Here is a 17,242-nt window from a genome sequence, read left to right on the forward strand (position 1 = left end):
ATGATGACGAGTTTCTCACATGACTGGCCTATCTGGGGGATGTTTTTTTCCGTCTGAATGATCTGAATCTAGGATTACAGGAACTACATTCAATGTGCAGGACAATACTGAGGCTATGATTAAGAAGTTGGAGCTATTCTCTGACTGCATTAACAAGGACAACACACAGGTATTTCCATCATTGTGTGATTTTCTGTGTGCAAATTAACTCAAGCTTACGGACAATGTCAAATGTGATATAGCGAACAACCTGAGTGAGTTGGGTGCGCAATTAAGCAGGTTATTCTGTCCTGGAATTGCTTTCCCATGCAAAACTAGACAGATAGCTAAAAACTAAGTCTTCAATAAATCTCCCAAGGCGTGACTTTTCTTGAATGAATACATTGAAAATGTTTATGTTGTGAAACTGCAAAATACAGAAAATAATATAGTTTATTATTCAATTCACACCGACATACTGTAGCTGTACATTATACATTTCAATTTGAAGTTGCATAAATACAAAGCACGTGCCAAGGTACCATGTATCTGGCAATGGTGCCAAACCATATAGCTAATTGTTACTCATAAGGTAATTGGCTAAGTCCTTTCGTTACTCTAGTAATGTGCAACCACCTCCGTACAGTGACAAAGCATATTACACTAGGAAAAGTTACAAAACCACCGCATTGTATGTTTTACAATTCATTTACAAAGTAATACAGCTGACGGCATACATGAAAGGCAAGGCAATTTGTGTGAGTAAATACAACCAACTAATATTGATAAGTAAGCAATTCTATCAATAACAAGATTAACATCACTAGCAATATGCTTGAATCAAACTTACAAGCAAATATTTTCTGAGGCAAGAAATAACTGCACCGAAAGACCTGCACCATAGCGTTGTTTTTAGCTGCTTCTCTGCATGTCTTTTCCTGTTTCCTTACAGTCTTTCAAAGTACCAGCAAGCTCCACTAGGGGGTGATAAACACCATGGAACATATGAAAATCCATTTTAACCACTGTAATAAAATAATCTGTTACCTTCTAACAGGATGGTAGCACACAGGTACTGTTCCGAAACGGATGACACAAACAACTGGATTCGTTATCCCTTTCGTGCCCTGCCTCCAGTCCACTAACTGATATCTGAACAAGAAAGCCTCATCGAAATTGCAACAAGCGGTACTGTGAACATTGAATTTAATCAGAAGCCTCTGCCAGATTTCTGGATTGGGCTGCGCTCAGAGTATCCTGCCTTGGCAAATCGCGCTGTTAAGACACTGATGCCCTTTGCAACCACGTATCTATGTGAGAGTGGATTCTCGGCCCTCACTAGTAAGAAAACTAAATACAGTCACAGACTGTGGAAAATAATTTAAGACTGAGACTCTCTCCAATACAACCCAACATTGCAGAGTTATGTGCATCCTTTCAAGCACACCCTTCTCATTAACCTGTGGTAAGTTATTCACAATTTTTGATGAACAAATAAGATTTTATATGTAAGATGGTTAAATAAAGGGCAAAATGATTGATTATTATTATTAGTGTCCTGGTCATATAAGGGCTCTTTGTCACTTCCCACAAGCCGAGTTGTGACAAAATTCACACTCATTCTTATGTTTAATAAATGTATTGTATAGTGTGTGTGTGGCAGGCTTACAATGATGGCAAAAAAACAAAATTTGAGAGTGCGCTGACCCTGGTGTTAGAGGGGGTACGCAGCAGGAGGTTGAATGTTTGAAGGGGTACGGGACGATAAAAGATTGGGAACCACTGTTCTAGATCGTTTTAGAGGATGACTAAACTGATTGTATTAACTGCCTCTATTAATACATAGCTACCTTGTTTTCCATTAAAATGTGTGTTCACTCTCTCATGAGGAAGGCATTCATGTAGGCAGGAGATGTTGTCGCTAGTTACCACAGCCACAAAGCTTTTAAAAAGTTCTCTGTAGCCGGCTGTAGTTAGGAAACCACTGTGACTGACAGGTGAATCCACCTGTCGCAGAGAGCGTGTGGGTTCCTGAGTGAAATCACAGGGGCAGGGTTGTTTTCACTAGACAAAACAAAGACATACGGTCTGAAATTGTTGGAGGTACTATGTCAACTTGTCCAATAAGCTGCTTTGAAAGTGCTGTGGCAACGCAACACCAAATTGAAAAGTACTGGGGGAAATGCTGCATCTTCACACGTCTTTGTTATGTCAGTTGAGTTGAATCAACGAATCACAGCACATGTTGATGGGTAGACTTCCAGCTTTTACTTCCTACTTTTACTTCCTGCCGTGCTCGTATAGTCCCAGTCAGTATTCATATAATAATAAGGAATTCCCCTCAACCACGCCCACAATTTGGGAAAAACCAACATTCTTTCCTATTGACCTCCATTGTAAAAGAGGCAACGTCGTCGTCAAATTTTTTTGTTATACAGAAATAACAAAACATGATAAAAAACTGCTATTGAATATACACGACCATTCAAAAGTTTGGGGTCACTTGGAAATGTCCTTGTTTTTGGAAGAAAAGCAAATGTTTTGTCCATTAAAATAACATAAAATTGATCAGAAATACAGTTTAGACATTGTTAATATTGTAAATGACTATTGTAGCTGGAAACGGCTGATTTTTAGTAAAATCTCTACGTGGGCATACAATGGCCGATTATCAGCAACCATCAGTCCAATGTCACATTGTTCCAATGGCACATTGTGTTAACTAATCCAAGTTCATAATTTTAAAAGGATAATTTATCATTAGAAAACCCTTTTGCAATTATGTTAGCACAGCAGAAAACTGTTCTTCTGATTAAAGAAGCAATAGAATCGCCCTTCTTTAGACTAGTTGAGTATCTGGAGCATCAGCATTTGTAGTTTCGATTATGGGCTTAAAATGGACAGAAACAAAGAACTTTCTTCACAAACCGTCATGACTTCTGCCGAAGTCGGTCCCTCTCCTTGTTCGGGCGGTGTTCGGTGGTCGACGTCACCGACCTTCTAGCCATTCCTGATCCATTTTTCATTTTCCATTGGTTTTGTCTTGTCTTCTTTCACACCTGGTTCCAATCCCATTAATCACATGTTGTGTATTTAACCCTCTGTTTCCCCTCATGTCCTTGTCGGAGATTGTTTTATTGTATATTTATGTGCAATTGTAAGTCATGTGTTGGTGTGCGACGGGTTTTGTACCCACTTATATTATTTTTTGTATATATATATATATATATATATATATATATATATATATATATATATATATATATATATATATATATATATATTGTTTTAGTTTATTGGGCACTTATTAAACGACTCCGTTTATACCAAGTTCATTTTCCTGCTCCTGACTTCCCTGACGCCGACACGCACCCATTACAAAAACTTGTCAGTTTATTCTTGTTCTGAGACATTAGGGCTATTTCATGTGAGAAATTGCCAAGAAACTGAAGATCTCTTACAACGCTGTGTACTACTCCCTTCACAGAACAGCGCAAACTGTCTCTAACCAGAATAGAAAGAGGAGTGGGAGGCTCCGGTGCACAACTGAGCAAGAGGACAGGAACATTAGATTGTCTAGTTTGAGAAACAGACGCCTCACAAGTCCTCATTAAATAGTACCCTCAAAAAAACAGTCTCAACGTCAACAATGTCACAGATCCCTCCGGAACTTTCATCATGCACAACTGTCCCCTATTCCCACTGATTAGTATTTGTATATATGTGCCCTTTGGTTTTCATGGTCTTGTCGATTATTGTTCCAATGTCTGTTGGTGCCTGTGAGTACCTGTGCTGTGTGTTTTGGGCTTTCGTGCCCTTGTGGATTGCGCAGATGATTACAGGTCTCATCCCGTGTGTTAATCATTGTACTCCTGTGTATTTATTCTAGGTACTCCTCATTCTTTTGTTTGGTTTTCAACCCTGTGTTTTTTGTACGTGTTTGTATGGTCTTCGTCCCCATGCCCTTAAACGGCACGCCTTAATTTGGGCTGAATAAAAAAATCTTTTACGCATCCCTGCTTCTATCTTCCGAATCTCTCCATACTAACGTGACAAAGAGTAAAGAGGCGAATCCAAGATGCTGGCCTTCTAGGCAGTGATGCAAAGAAAAAGCCTTGTTTCAGACTGGTCAATAAAAAATAACATTTAAGATGGGCAAAAGAACACAGACATTGGACAGAGGACTTGCCTCTTCACTGTTGACGTTGAGATTGGTGTTTTGCGGGTACTATTTAAAGATGCTGCCAGTTGAGGACTTGTGAGGCGTCTGTTTCTCAAACTATACAATCTAATGTACTTGTCCTCTTGCTCAGTTGTGCACCGTGGCCTCCCATTCTTTCTATTGTGGTTAGAGCCAGTTTGCCCTGTTCTGTGAATCGAGTTGTACACAGCGTTGTGCGAGATCTTCAGTTTCTTGGCAATTTCTCACATGGAATAGCCTTCATTTCTCAGAATGAGAATAGACTGGCGAGTTTCAGAAGAAAGTTCTTTGTTTTTGGCCATTTTGAGCCTGTAATCGAACCCCCAAGTGCTGATGCTCCAGATACCCAACTCTAAAGGAGGCCAGTTTTATTGCTTCTTTAATCAGAAGAACAGTTTTCAGCTGTGCTAGCATAATTTCAAAAGGGTTTTCTAATGATCAATTATCCTTTTAAAATTATAAACTTGGATTAGCTAACATGACGTGCCATTGGAACACAGTCGTGATGGTTGGTGATAATGGGCCTCTGTACGCCTATGTAGATATTCCATTAAATATCAGCTGTTTCCAGCTACAATAGTCATTTACATCATTAACAATGTCTACAATGTATTTCTGATCAATTGGATGTTATTTTAATGGACACATTTGCTTTTCAAAAACAAGGACCTCAAACTTTTGAATGGTGTGTAGCCAGGTAGCCAGGTAAACAATCCCGACCTATGTTTCTCAATGCAAACACGTACACATACCTCCCTCACTAGCTTTAAGCACCAGCTATCAGAGCAGCTCACAGATCACTGCACCTGTACATAGCTCGTCTGTAATTAGCCCATCCAACCTACCTCATCCCCATACTATATTTATTTATTTATCTTGCTCCTTTGCACCCCAGTATCTCTACTTGCGCATTCATCTTCTGTACATCCTACCATTCCAGTGTTTAATTGCTATATTGTAATTACTTCGCCACCATGGCCTATTTATTGCCTTACCTCTCTTATCCTACCTCATTTGCACATGCTGTATATAGATTTTTCTACTGTATTTTTGATTGTATGTTTGTTTATTCCGTGTGTAACTCTGTGTTGTTGTATGTGTCAAACTGCTTCGCTTTATCTTGGCCAGATCACAGTTGCAAATGAAAACTTGTTCTCAACTAGCCTACCTGGTTAAATAAAGGTGAAATAAAATACATTTAAAAAATACTCCCACATAGGGAAATAGGGTCTACGAGAAGAGCCCTGTGGCGTCAGGTTATTCGTTGTGGGAAATGTGTGGACACGGTGTCCAGGTAGTCAAAATGTACAGTCACTATGTGTGTGGAAAACATTTAATCACAGGTAAGGCATTTAACTTGTTTAGTACAGTCTGTTTGTAACTCCACTTACTCCACACAACGTTCTTTCTCATACTAGGGCTGTTGCAGTGACCATATTGCCACCACACAGGCATTCCTGAGTCATGACCGCAGTAAAATTCCACATGACCGTTGAGTCACAGTAATCTCCTTTTATGTACACTGGATATGCTTTGGTAGTACACAATTTACTAACTACCATCAGGGCCTATTCACCTGGGCTCTATTGTCTATTCAGGGCTCTATTGTCTCTCTAACCACTCTGACATCAATGCAAATGCAATCGAAAATCACATCAAACTCTTATCATCAAAACACTCGGCATATCATACTTCTAAAACTCACATCACTGTGATGACCAATTTCAAGAACGTTCAACAGCAGGTTGAAACAGTGTAAAATATAGTTGTTGTGGATGTTGTTTCAATGCCTAACACACCGAAATGGACAGCACTTTCTAAGGTGATCATTTATTCAAAACACCCATAAGCATATTAGAGCTTATGCATATGCATACTGTACATATGTGGACACCTGCTCATCAAATATCTCATTCCTAAATCATGGGCATTAATATGGAGTTGGTCCCCCCTTTGCTGATTTAACAGCCTCTACTCTTCTGGGAAGGCTTTCCACTAGATGTTGGAACATTGCTGAGGGGCCTAGCATCGATTCATAAAAAAAGAACCCCAAACCCAGATTTGTCCCTCGGACTACTAGATGGTGAAGCGTGATTCATCACTCCTGACAACACGTTTTCCTTGCTCCAGAGTCCAATGGCAGCGAACTCTACACCACTCCACCAGACGTCCGTCATTGCTCATGTTTATCTTAGACTTGTGTGTGGCTGTTACTCGCTTCAGCACTCGGAAAACCTGTTGTGGCCTACCACTCCATGGCTGATCCGTTGTTGCTGCTAGACGTTTCCACTTCACAATAACATCACTTACAGTTGACCAGGGCAGCTCTAGCTGGGCAGAAAATGTGATGAACTGACTTGTAGGAAAGGTGGCATCCTCTGACGGTGCCACGTTCAAAGTCACTGAGCTCTTCAGTAAGGCTGTTCTACTGCCAATGTTTGTCTATGGAGATTGCATGGCTTTGTGCTCGATTTTATACACCTGACAGCAACAGGTGTGGCAGTAACATCGCCAAATACACACATTTGAAGGGGTGTCCACATATCTTTGTATATATAGTGTATCCCCTGATGATGGCATTTTTTCAATACTGACTCCTTTTGTCGTACAGTTTTCCATATAAGCCACCCAGACCTTTGAAAGTTGCACAGTATACCCTTAATATTGTAATAAAACAAATCTAGTGATACAGTGCATTCGGAAAGTATTCAAACCCCTTGACTTTTTCCACATTTCTTTACGTTACAGCCTTATTCTAAAATGGATTAAATATTTTTTTCTCCTCATCAATCTGCACACAATATCCCATAATGACAAAGCAGGTTTTTTAGATATTTTTGCACATTTATGAAAAATTAAAAACAAAAATATTAGTATTCAAACCCTTTACTCAGTACGTTGTTGAATCACCTTTGCCAGCAATTACAGCCTCAAGACTTTGTGCGTATGATACTTTAAGCTTGGCACATGTGTATTTGGGGAGTTTCTCCCAATCTTCTCTGCAGATCCTCTCATGCTCTGTCAGGTTGGACAGAGAGCGTCGGTACACACCTATTTCCAGGTCTCTCCAGAGATGTTTGATCGGGTTCAAGTCCGGGTTCTAGCTGGGCCACTCAACAACATTCAGAGACTTGTCCCCAAGCCACTCCTGCGTTGTATTGGCTGTGTGCTTAGGGTCGTTGTCCTGTTGGAAGGTGAACCTTCGCCCCAGTCTGAGGTCCTGAGCACTCTGGAGCAGGTTTACATCAAGGTTCTCTCTGTACTTGGCGCGGTTCATCTTTCCCTCGGTCCTGACTAGTCTCCCAGTCCCTGCCACTGAAAAACATCCACACAGCATGATGCTGCTACCACTATACTTCACCTTAGGGATGGTGCCAGGTTTCCTCCAGATGTGTCGCTTGGCATTCAGGCCAAAGAGTTCAATCTTGGTTTCATCAGACCAGAGAATATTGTTTCTCATGGTCTTAAGAGTGGGCTGTCATGTGCCTTTTACTGAGGAGTGCCTAGTGTCTGGCCACTCTACCATCAAGGCCTGATTGGTGGAGTGCTGCAGAGATGGTTGTCCTTCTGGAAAGTTCTCCCATCTCCACAAAGAAACTCTGGAGGAACTCACTTCCCTGACCAAGGCCCTTCTCCACCGATTGCTCAGTTTGGCCGGACGGCTAGCTTTAGGAAGAGTCCTGTTGTTTCAAACTTTTTCCAGTTAAGAATGATGGAGGCCACTGTGTTCTTGGGGACCTTCAATGCTGCAGAAATGTTTTGGTACCCTTCCCCAGATCTGTGCCTCCGCACAGCCCTGTCTCGGCACTCTACGGACAAATCCGTTCGACCTTATGGCTTGATTTTTGCTCTGACATGCACCGTCAACTGTGGGACCTTAAATAGACTGGTGTGTGCCTTTCTAAATCATGTACAATCAATTGAATTTACCACCGGTGGGCTCCAATCAAGATGTAGAAACATCTCAAGGATGATCAATGGAAACAGGATGCACTTGAGCTCAATTTCGAGTCTCATAGCAAAGTATCAATACTTTGGTAAATAAGGTATTTCAGTTTTTTTATACATTTGCAAAAATGTCTAAAAACCTGTTTTCGATTTGTCATTATGAGGTATTGTGTGCAGATTGACGAGGGGGAAAAATAACCTGACAAAATGTGAAAAAAAGTCAAGGGGTCTGAATACTTTCCGAATGCACTGTACATAACTTGACATTTCTAACACTAACCTTCCAATTAATTAAATGGATTTCTTAGCCGCTATAACTGCTAGGTTACACAGTTTCTTCTGTTAGCAGTCTCCAGTATCAACCTTTCCAAGCAAATAAAAATGGGAGAATCTGTAGACATGCTGACATAAAATAACATACTCTTTGCCAGAATTCTGCATGCCTTCACAAGACCATGACTTATGCAGCAGAAGAATACAGTTTCTGAGTGCATGATATTGCATGATATTCAGTGTCCTTGGCATATAGTACATTTACATTACATTTAAGTCATTTAGCAGACGCTCTTATCCAGAGCGACTTACAAATTGGTGAATTCACCTTCTGACATCCAGTGGAACAGCCACTTTACAATAGACAGCCACTTTACAATAGAACGTTCTATGGATGGTCTTAAACTGCAGTACCCTATGTCTGAGATGATATAAACATGACTGGGCATTCTAAAATATCTGTATCCATTTATCATCATGAATAGCGTCTCCCAGGTCTTCCTCACAGTTTTGTTTGACGTGTTTTGTGTCATCAGTTTGGAAATCAACTTTAGAGGTTGTCAGATTGCCTTCAAAAAGTTTCAATATTTGAAGCTTCTTGCTTGTCCAGTGTTTGCTGCCCAGAGAAAATTAAGTGTTATGTTGGCAAAAACCCACTCTGCGCTGTCACAGACTGGTCTTCCCTTGCTGCCAGACCCTGATGAGACCCCTGTCACTATCTGATCCTGCTCAGATGAGGCATGACAAAGAATTACCTTGGTGTACATTTATACATTATATTATCCATGAATAGAATCAATGGTTCAATAATTGAAATGACCATTATTCCCAGATCCCAGACTGTAGCCTAGCCATGAACTCAAGATGGAACTTTATATCCATTCACTGATTGTTATAATATACTGCAAAATTCACTTGAGCTCCGTAGACTGGTTTTCTCTGGCTGTCTGACCCTGCAGGAACACCTGTCACTATCTGATCCTGATAAGAAATGATGAGTATAGTGGTGTGTACTGACTGTGCACCATGACAGTGAAGCCTGTAACCTGCTAATACCATGTCAGTGTGAAAAGTAAGTAATTAGCTAGGGAAACTGACAAATCAATAATGTTACATTGTTATACTGAACAATAAAAACTCATATTGCGCTGAAAGAACATCAGCATATTGGTCTTTTGGCTAGCTCTAGCTAATGGTACATCATCAAATTTACTTCTATTGAAACGGGACAAAACAAAGGCTACAAAAATTCCCATATACAGTACAGCCGTTAGATACTGCTACCTGAAAGATAGCTAGAGGCTAGGTAGAGCTGAAGTGGCTGTGGTAGCTACTAGCTAGCTGCTAGGAGTTCATTCACTTCAGTCAAAAGGGAATGAAACATTAGCTAAGATAAAATGTCAGTTACATTACTAGCTCAGCACTTGGAATTCATACTTTTTTTCTGTCAAACAGCAGTTACCTTGTCCTCTATATCAGTCAACTATGCTCTGCTTGCTTTTACAATTTGGAGAAAAAGCAGCAGGCTCTGTGGTGTTAATGCTGTCCTAAATCCAGCTTTTGTAATTGGACAGTGAGCATTCTAGGCTATTTTGGCACCGTGTTTCCGGGGCTAGACCCTAAAAGTCAGGAGCAGGGCCAGCTAGCCCTTGGCTAAGTTTGGTGCTAGCCCACTTTAGAATGTGAACACTCGCTTAGCCCCAGGCTAAAATCTCTCATAGCCCTGGGCTAAGGTGTGAATGGGCCTTATGTAAACTCCTCTGCATGCTGTGTAGGTGGATGTTGTCCATAGACACTAAAAGGTCACTATCAAGCACATGTCTAATGATAGCAAATATCTTTGTCTAGTTTAAAAGTGGACCTTCCATGTAACTGATACGATGAGTGAGGCTTTATTGTTCTCTGCCAAGATGCGGCCTATAAGTAAGTATGTGTGTGTGTGTGTGTGTGTGTGTGTGTGTGTGTGTGTGTGTGTGTGTGTGTGTGTGTGTGTGTGTGTGTGTGTGTGTGTGTGTGTGTGTGTGTGTGTGTGTGTGTGTGTGTGTGTGTGTGTGTGTGTGTGTGTGTGTGTGTGTGTGTGTGTGTGCGATGTCATCACTACTCTCCCTGGTCCCAGGATTGGCAATTACGTCACATCTAGGCTTGTGAATTTTTTCAGCCAGGTTATTGTCATGCAAAAGATTGCCGGTGTCATGGTAATTGACAGTTGGTTCATAAACATGAACCAACAACATCGCCTTGAGCTATACCTTCTCTCCCAGACTCATGGATAGACATTTTGGAGTGTAGCATAAGGTAACCAGTCCACCCAGTATGCATAATAATACAGCCCACACTAATTGTGGAGCATAGGCTAGACCAATTATGTACCAAAGACATCTTAAATCAGTTAAATTTTATGTGTTCCTGCCATGCGTAATATGCTGTTATGCTATGTATTGTGTTACGGCACAATTAGGGTCAAGTTAAGCCCGGCAATATTGGGAATTTTGCTTAAATTCATCAAAAAAGTTAGCTTATAACAGTGAACCTTTTTTGTGGGATACACATAAGGCAATTCTAGGTATTGTGGCATATTTTGATTAAACTATCCCCAATTCAATGGAATTGCAACCCTCTGCATGCACAGTGCATTCTTCCATCACATGTACAGCATGTACTAATGAGATGCTATTGAGACCACACTACTACACTGTCTGAGCCAAGGACTACATGCTTTCTGGTTATGATTACAATACTGCATGGGGTGAATATATTTTATATGACATACATGATTTGTTTGCTAATTAGTAAATCGTAGCCAACAGCAAAGTCTGTTTAAATCATTTCTAACTTGTTAACAATTTCTGCTAGTTAGTTTTTGCTACCATGTGGACTTTAGCTTGCTTGAGCCTGCTAACTGAGGAGTGTTAATTCACCTGTTCCCATACATGTTTCATTTTAAAGCAGTTATCTTACAAAGGAGTTGTTAATTCTAACTGCTTAACTATTTATCTGTACATGGAATTGTATTTGTTTTTACTATTTTTTTAATCATCTTTACAGGAAAATGCCACAGGCACTATGTGATGTGTGGAGACATTTCACTGCAGCTGACGTAGAAGGAAAAGCTGTGTACATTTGCAAATACTGTGCCAAATTAAATGGGAAGAATGCAACAAAGATGCAGAATCATTTGGCCAAGTGCATAAAGTTCCCTCAGTGCTTACAACAAGCCATCTCTGACAAAAGTCCCTCTACTTCTATTCGAGGTGAAAATAATGAATCAGACACCTTATCGATAGCAACAGCTCATGGTCCTCCTGGAATCAGAAATGTTTGGACTCAATGGAGGAACGTAGTCAGAGAAATGCTGATGAAATGACCCATACACAGGCAATGTGTATTGGGAGAGATTTATAAATGTTCTTCGCCCAGCATACACCCCACCAACCAGACATGCTTTATCTACTCATTTGCCAGATACAGAGTTCAACAGAGTTAACCTCTTGGAACTCCCCATCCCGGATCCGGGATCGTGACTAAAGCCTCAGGCTCATTAGCATAACGCATCCACCCCTTAACGATTTCTGAAAATCGCAAATAAAATGAAAATAATGCGTCTGCTCTCAGAAGCTTAGCAGTTTTCTTAACAACACTGTCATCTCAGATTTTCAAAATATGCTTTTGAACCATAGAAATTGACTAATTTGTGTAAGAGCATGCAAAGCTAGCATAGCATTTTGAGTAGCATTTGCACTCAACATTTTCACAAAAACCAGATAACCAAATAAATAAAATCATTTACCTTTGAAGAGCTTCTGATGTTTTCAATGAGGAGACTCTCAGTTACATACCAAATGCGCAGTTTTTCCTGAAAGCGTCTGTGTGAGGAGAAAAGAGCACCACATTACATTGCGTCTGGCTACCAGAAACGAACCGAAAATTCAGTCACCTACAACGTAAAACTTTTTCCGGATTAACTACATAATATCTCCAAACATGGCAATCGTTGTTTGGAATCAATCCTCAAGGTGTTTTTTCACATATCTCTTCATTTATATGCAGTTCGTGGAAGCTTGCTTTCCTCTCTGTATCCCATGGAAAAATACTGGCAGCTGTCTTTTGCGCGGATTGCGCAGGACACCGGGCGGACACCTGGTAAATGTGGTCTCTTATGGTCAATCTTCCAATGATCTGCCTACAAATACGTTCACAATGCTGCAGACACCTTGGGGAAACGACAGAAAGTGGCAGGCTCATTCCTCTCGCATTCACAGCCATATAAGGAGACAATGGAAAACAGAGCCTCAAAAATCCTGCTCATTTCCTGGATGCCGTCTCATCTTGGCCTGGATGAGGGCAATGCTATTGGCAGTCAGTCTGGCAACACACATCCAAAAATATCTTGGTAATGGGAGTGCAAGTGTTTTCTTTCGAAAGCTATCAATTACATGCATAGTCGAGCATCTTTTTGTGACAAAATATCTTGTTTAAAACGGGCCTTTTCATCCAAAAATGAAATAGCGCCCCCAGAGCATCAACAGGTTAAAGAAGGTCAGGCAAATCATAGAGAAAGCAGACTGTATTGCAATCATCTCTGATGGGTGTTCGAATGTTCGTGGGCAAGGAATAATTAACTACATCATATCCACCCCTCAACAAAAGCACAGACAAGAGGGGTAACAGACTCACCGGTCTCTACATTGCAGATGAGCTGAAGGCAGTCATCAATGACATTGGACCACAGAAGTTATTTGCACTGGTGACAGACAATGCTGTGAACATGAAGGCTGCTTGGTCTAAAGTGGAGTCATTCACATCACACCCATTGGCTGTGCTGCTCTTGCATTGAATCTGCTCATTTAAGGACATCTTGGCACTGAAAGAATGGATACACTCTACAAGGGAGCCAAGGAAATGGTTAGGATGTTTAAGGGTCATCAAGTTACAACAACAATCTACCTCACCAAGCAAAGTGAGAAGAATAAGAGCACCACATTGAAATGCCCAGCAACACCCATTGGGGTGTCATCATGTTTGACAGTCTCCTGGAAGGGAAGGAATCTCTCCAAGAATGGCCATATCTCAGTCTGCTGAATATGGTCAGCCCCATCAAGAGGATCCTCCTAGATTATGTATTTTGGGAGAGAGTGGTAAGTAGCCTGAAACTCCTGAAACCTATAGCAGTGGCCATTGCACGGATTGAGAGAGACAATGCCATCCTGTCTGATGTTCAGACTCTACTTGCAGATGTAAGAGAAAATATCCATGTTTTACACTGTTGCCCAAGCAGAGGAAACTGCAGTTTTATTCAAATACATCAAAAGTGTGAAGACTTCTGCCTGAAGCCCATACATGCCGCAGCGTACATGTTGGACCCCAAGTATGCTGGCAAGGACATCCTGTCTGGTGCATAGATCAACAAGGCCTATGGTTTCATCACTACCGTGTCTCACCACCTTGGCCTGGATGAGGGCAATGCTATTGGCAGTCTGGCAAGGTACACATCCAAACAAGGGCTTTGGAATGGAGATGCAATATGGCCGTCGTGCTAACATATCTCATCAACCACCTGGTGGAAGGGACTTTGTGAATTACAGGCTCTTTCCCCTGTTGCCTCCATCATCCTCCAAATCCCACCAACATCAGCCGCCTCAGAGCGCAACTGGCCTTTCTTTGGGTACACACACCAAAGCATTCAACAGGCTGACCAATACAACGGTTTAAAAATTGGTGGCCATCCCTTTGACATCCAGTGGAACGAGCCAGCAGGGTTTACAATCCTCAACAGGGTTGGCAAGTGACAGTAAAGATGAGGCCTCAGAGTCTGATGTTCAAGAGGTGAACATTGAGGAGATCCAGGGAGAAGACATGGAAGCCTGAGAGGAAGACAACCAAAGCTTTAGTTTCTTGACTATCATGTTGAAAACTTTTTGGGAGATGCGATGGACTGTTGTTCAGTGAAATCATCCCATGTGAAGAGTCAACTCATTTAATTAAAGTTCAAGTAGCTAAATAATTTGGGTGTATATATATATATAGGAAGAATTTAATAATTTGCAATTATGTCTACTTATGATAAGGTAAAAGGTTTATGTTTCTGTCTCCATATGATATGGTGAATATATCCAATGCAAAAAACATCTACATTTAAATGGTATTAATATTAATTTGCATATATTTCCATTAATTCCCATATATTCCCTTTAAGTCACATGGAAAGTTTCTATCTCTGAATATTCCCCAAAAAAAGCCAACAGCTAATTGCCAGTGCAATCCAGACGGGATTTTTTCAGTTTTTGTGTGTTCGGTCTTGTGCTCCTAAGCCTATACGCATAACATTTAATATGCGTATGGGTGTTTTGAATTAATCATCACCTTGGAAAGCGCTGTCCATTTTGTTGTCAGGCTTTGAAACAACATCCACAACAACCATGTTTTACACTCAGTTTCAACCCTGGAGTTAAACTTCTTTATTCAAATTATCATCATAGTGAGGTGTTTTAAAAGTACGATAGGCCTACCGTTTTGCTGGTAGGTGTTTGATGTGATTTTCGATTGCATTTGCCTTGATGTCAGAGTGGTTAGAGGGACAATAGAGTCCTGAGTACCAAGCCATTAGGACCTGATGATCGTTAACAAGTTGGATACTACTAACGTGTGTCCAGAGTGCATTAAAGGAGATTACCTAAATGGTCACGTGGGATTTTACTGCAGTCATGACTCATGACTGCTGGTGGGCTGTAATATGCCCTGGGGACACCAGTGCTATACACATCTCGGTAGACAACTCCAGCTCCTGGTGCATTCAGGTAGGGGCTCATTGAACAGGCTTCTACTGCCTCTACTCCACGACAGAAATTCATTCTGCGTGCATACGTATGTGTACGTGTAAGGTGCATTCAAAAAGTATTCAGACCCCTTGACTTGTTCCACATGTTGTTACGTTACAGCCTAATTCTAAAATGGATTAAATTAAACATTTTCCTCACCAATCTACAGACAATGTCAAAGTGAAGACAGGTTTTTATAAATTTTTTCACGTTTATAAAAATAAAAAGCAGAAATACCTTATCTACTTTTTCAGACCCCGTTTTCAGACCCTTTTCTATGAGACTCCATTTATCATACTTGAGATGTTTCTACAACTTGATTGGAGTCCACCTGTGTTAAATTCAATTGATTGTACATGATTTGGAAAGGCACACACTTGTCTATTTAAGGTCCCACAGTTGACAGTGCATGTCAGAGCAAAAACCAAGCCATGGGGTTGAAGGAATTGTCCGTAGAGTGCTGAGACAGGATTGTGTAGAGGCACAGATCTGGGGAAGAGTACCAAAACATTTCTGCAGCATTGAAGGTCCCCAAGATCACAGTGGCCTCCATCATTAAACGGAAGAAGTTTGGAACCACCAAGACTCCTCCTAGAGCTGGGCACCCGACCACACTCAGCAATCGGGGGAGAGGGGTTTTGTTCAGGGAGGTGACCAAGAACACGATGGTCACTCTGACAGAGCTCCAGAGTTCCTCTGTGTAGATGGGAAAACCTTCCAGAAGGACAACCATCTCTGGAGCACTCCACCAATCAGGCCTTTATGGTAGAGTGGCCAGAGAGAGAGAGAGAGAGAGAGAGAGAGAGAAAAAAAAAGTGGGAAGGGGAGAGACACAGTGGGCTTTTCTGATATAACCAAGGTTGAAATAAACACTTCAGATCATAAAATAGAATATTGTCCTACAAAGAGGAAATGCTCTGCAGTCTTACAAACACACAAGGACAGACATATTCCATTATATTTATTTCTAGGATCTGTATTCATTATCTATGATTACAGTCACACAACATGGACCCTTCCTGCTCAGTGTCCATGTGTCTTCATCCTATCCGCCTGCTCCTCAACATTTACAGTAGACAGGCGAGCAAAGCTGTGATTGTTTTTATTTCCAGTTTTGATCAATATGGTAAGGGCTATTATTATCAGGCATTGCCAAATCGTAATGTCGTGCCCTGTTGCATCTTGGGAGCTGCATTGAATTGGAGGAGGTGGCTTGAGGACATGGTGACCCAGATGAATGAGCTGCCGAAATGATCACCCCAGGGCCTCTTGAGCATTCCACTGCTGACTGTGTTGTCGTAGGAACGCTCCTAATGATTTCATAACTACAGTGTCTCATTTTATTCTGACATGCCAAGCTAGGTTTGGTTGGAATTTGAATTTCTGAGTTCTGGTATCTGATAATTAGAATTGGGCTGAGCTCTGTGTGAGCTCTGAGCTATGTGTCCTATGTGACACATTCCATGAACTGTGTGCCTTGCTAGCTCCATTCTAGCCTCACACAACAGATATATCCAGTTGTTTATCATGGAAAGCATTAGCTCTATTATTCTAACATTTTTGAGGTGGCCCACTCTTTTACGGTATGCAAAACTTCCAGTGTAATTTTAACTCTTAACAATGCTCTATCTTTCTATCCCAGGTTATGACATCTCCAGCCTTATTACTGAGGAGGGTGCCAGATGGGAGAGTCGGAGGCTACTACAGGAGTCCTGGGACAACGAGACAGACCTTCTGTTGGATCCCCCGTCCAAAAACTGCACTGAGCCAGGTAGGGCAGGCCCGGCTTTAGAAGTTGTGATTCAACTTTTGGTTGCCAGGTTGGTGAAACTATTGGCCAAGCGAGAAATTCTGTAGTGGAGTTGAAGCTTTGGAATTAGTATACATGGGAGTCCCATGTGGGATTCCTGCAGGATATAGGGAAGACTGGAGTAGAAATGAAATAAAATAAATGAAGGGGGATTGAAAATTCAGACAAGTAGGGATAGCCTTACGGATAGGGCTGTGGCGATTCTGGAATTTTTGG

At 41.2% G+C, this 17,242-nt stretch overlaps 1 protein-coding gene across 1 annotated transcript in view; it reads left to right on the top strand.

The window, feature by feature from the left end:
- Positions 1–17,242, top strand: part of LOC135512334 (sodium/potassium/calcium exchanger 3-like) — a 154,415-nt gene that overhangs the window by 50,096 nt on the left and 87,077 nt on the right. Inside the window, exon 2 of the mRNA XM_064934256.1 lies at positions 16,859–16,987. Coding sequence (XP_064790328.1) covers positions 16,859–16,987 — 129 coding nt within the window. The remainder of the gene's footprint in view (positions 1–16,858; positions 16,988–17,242) is intronic.

The sequence above is a fragment of the Oncorhynchus masou genome, chromosome 24, assembly GCF_036934945.1.
Source record: "Oncorhynchus masou masou isolate Uvic2021 chromosome 24, UVic_Omas_1.1, whole genome shotgun sequence".
In the NCBI taxonomy this organism is placed as follows: domain Eukaryota; kingdom Metazoa; phylum Chordata; class Actinopteri; order Salmoniformes; family Salmonidae; genus Oncorhynchus; species Oncorhynchus masou.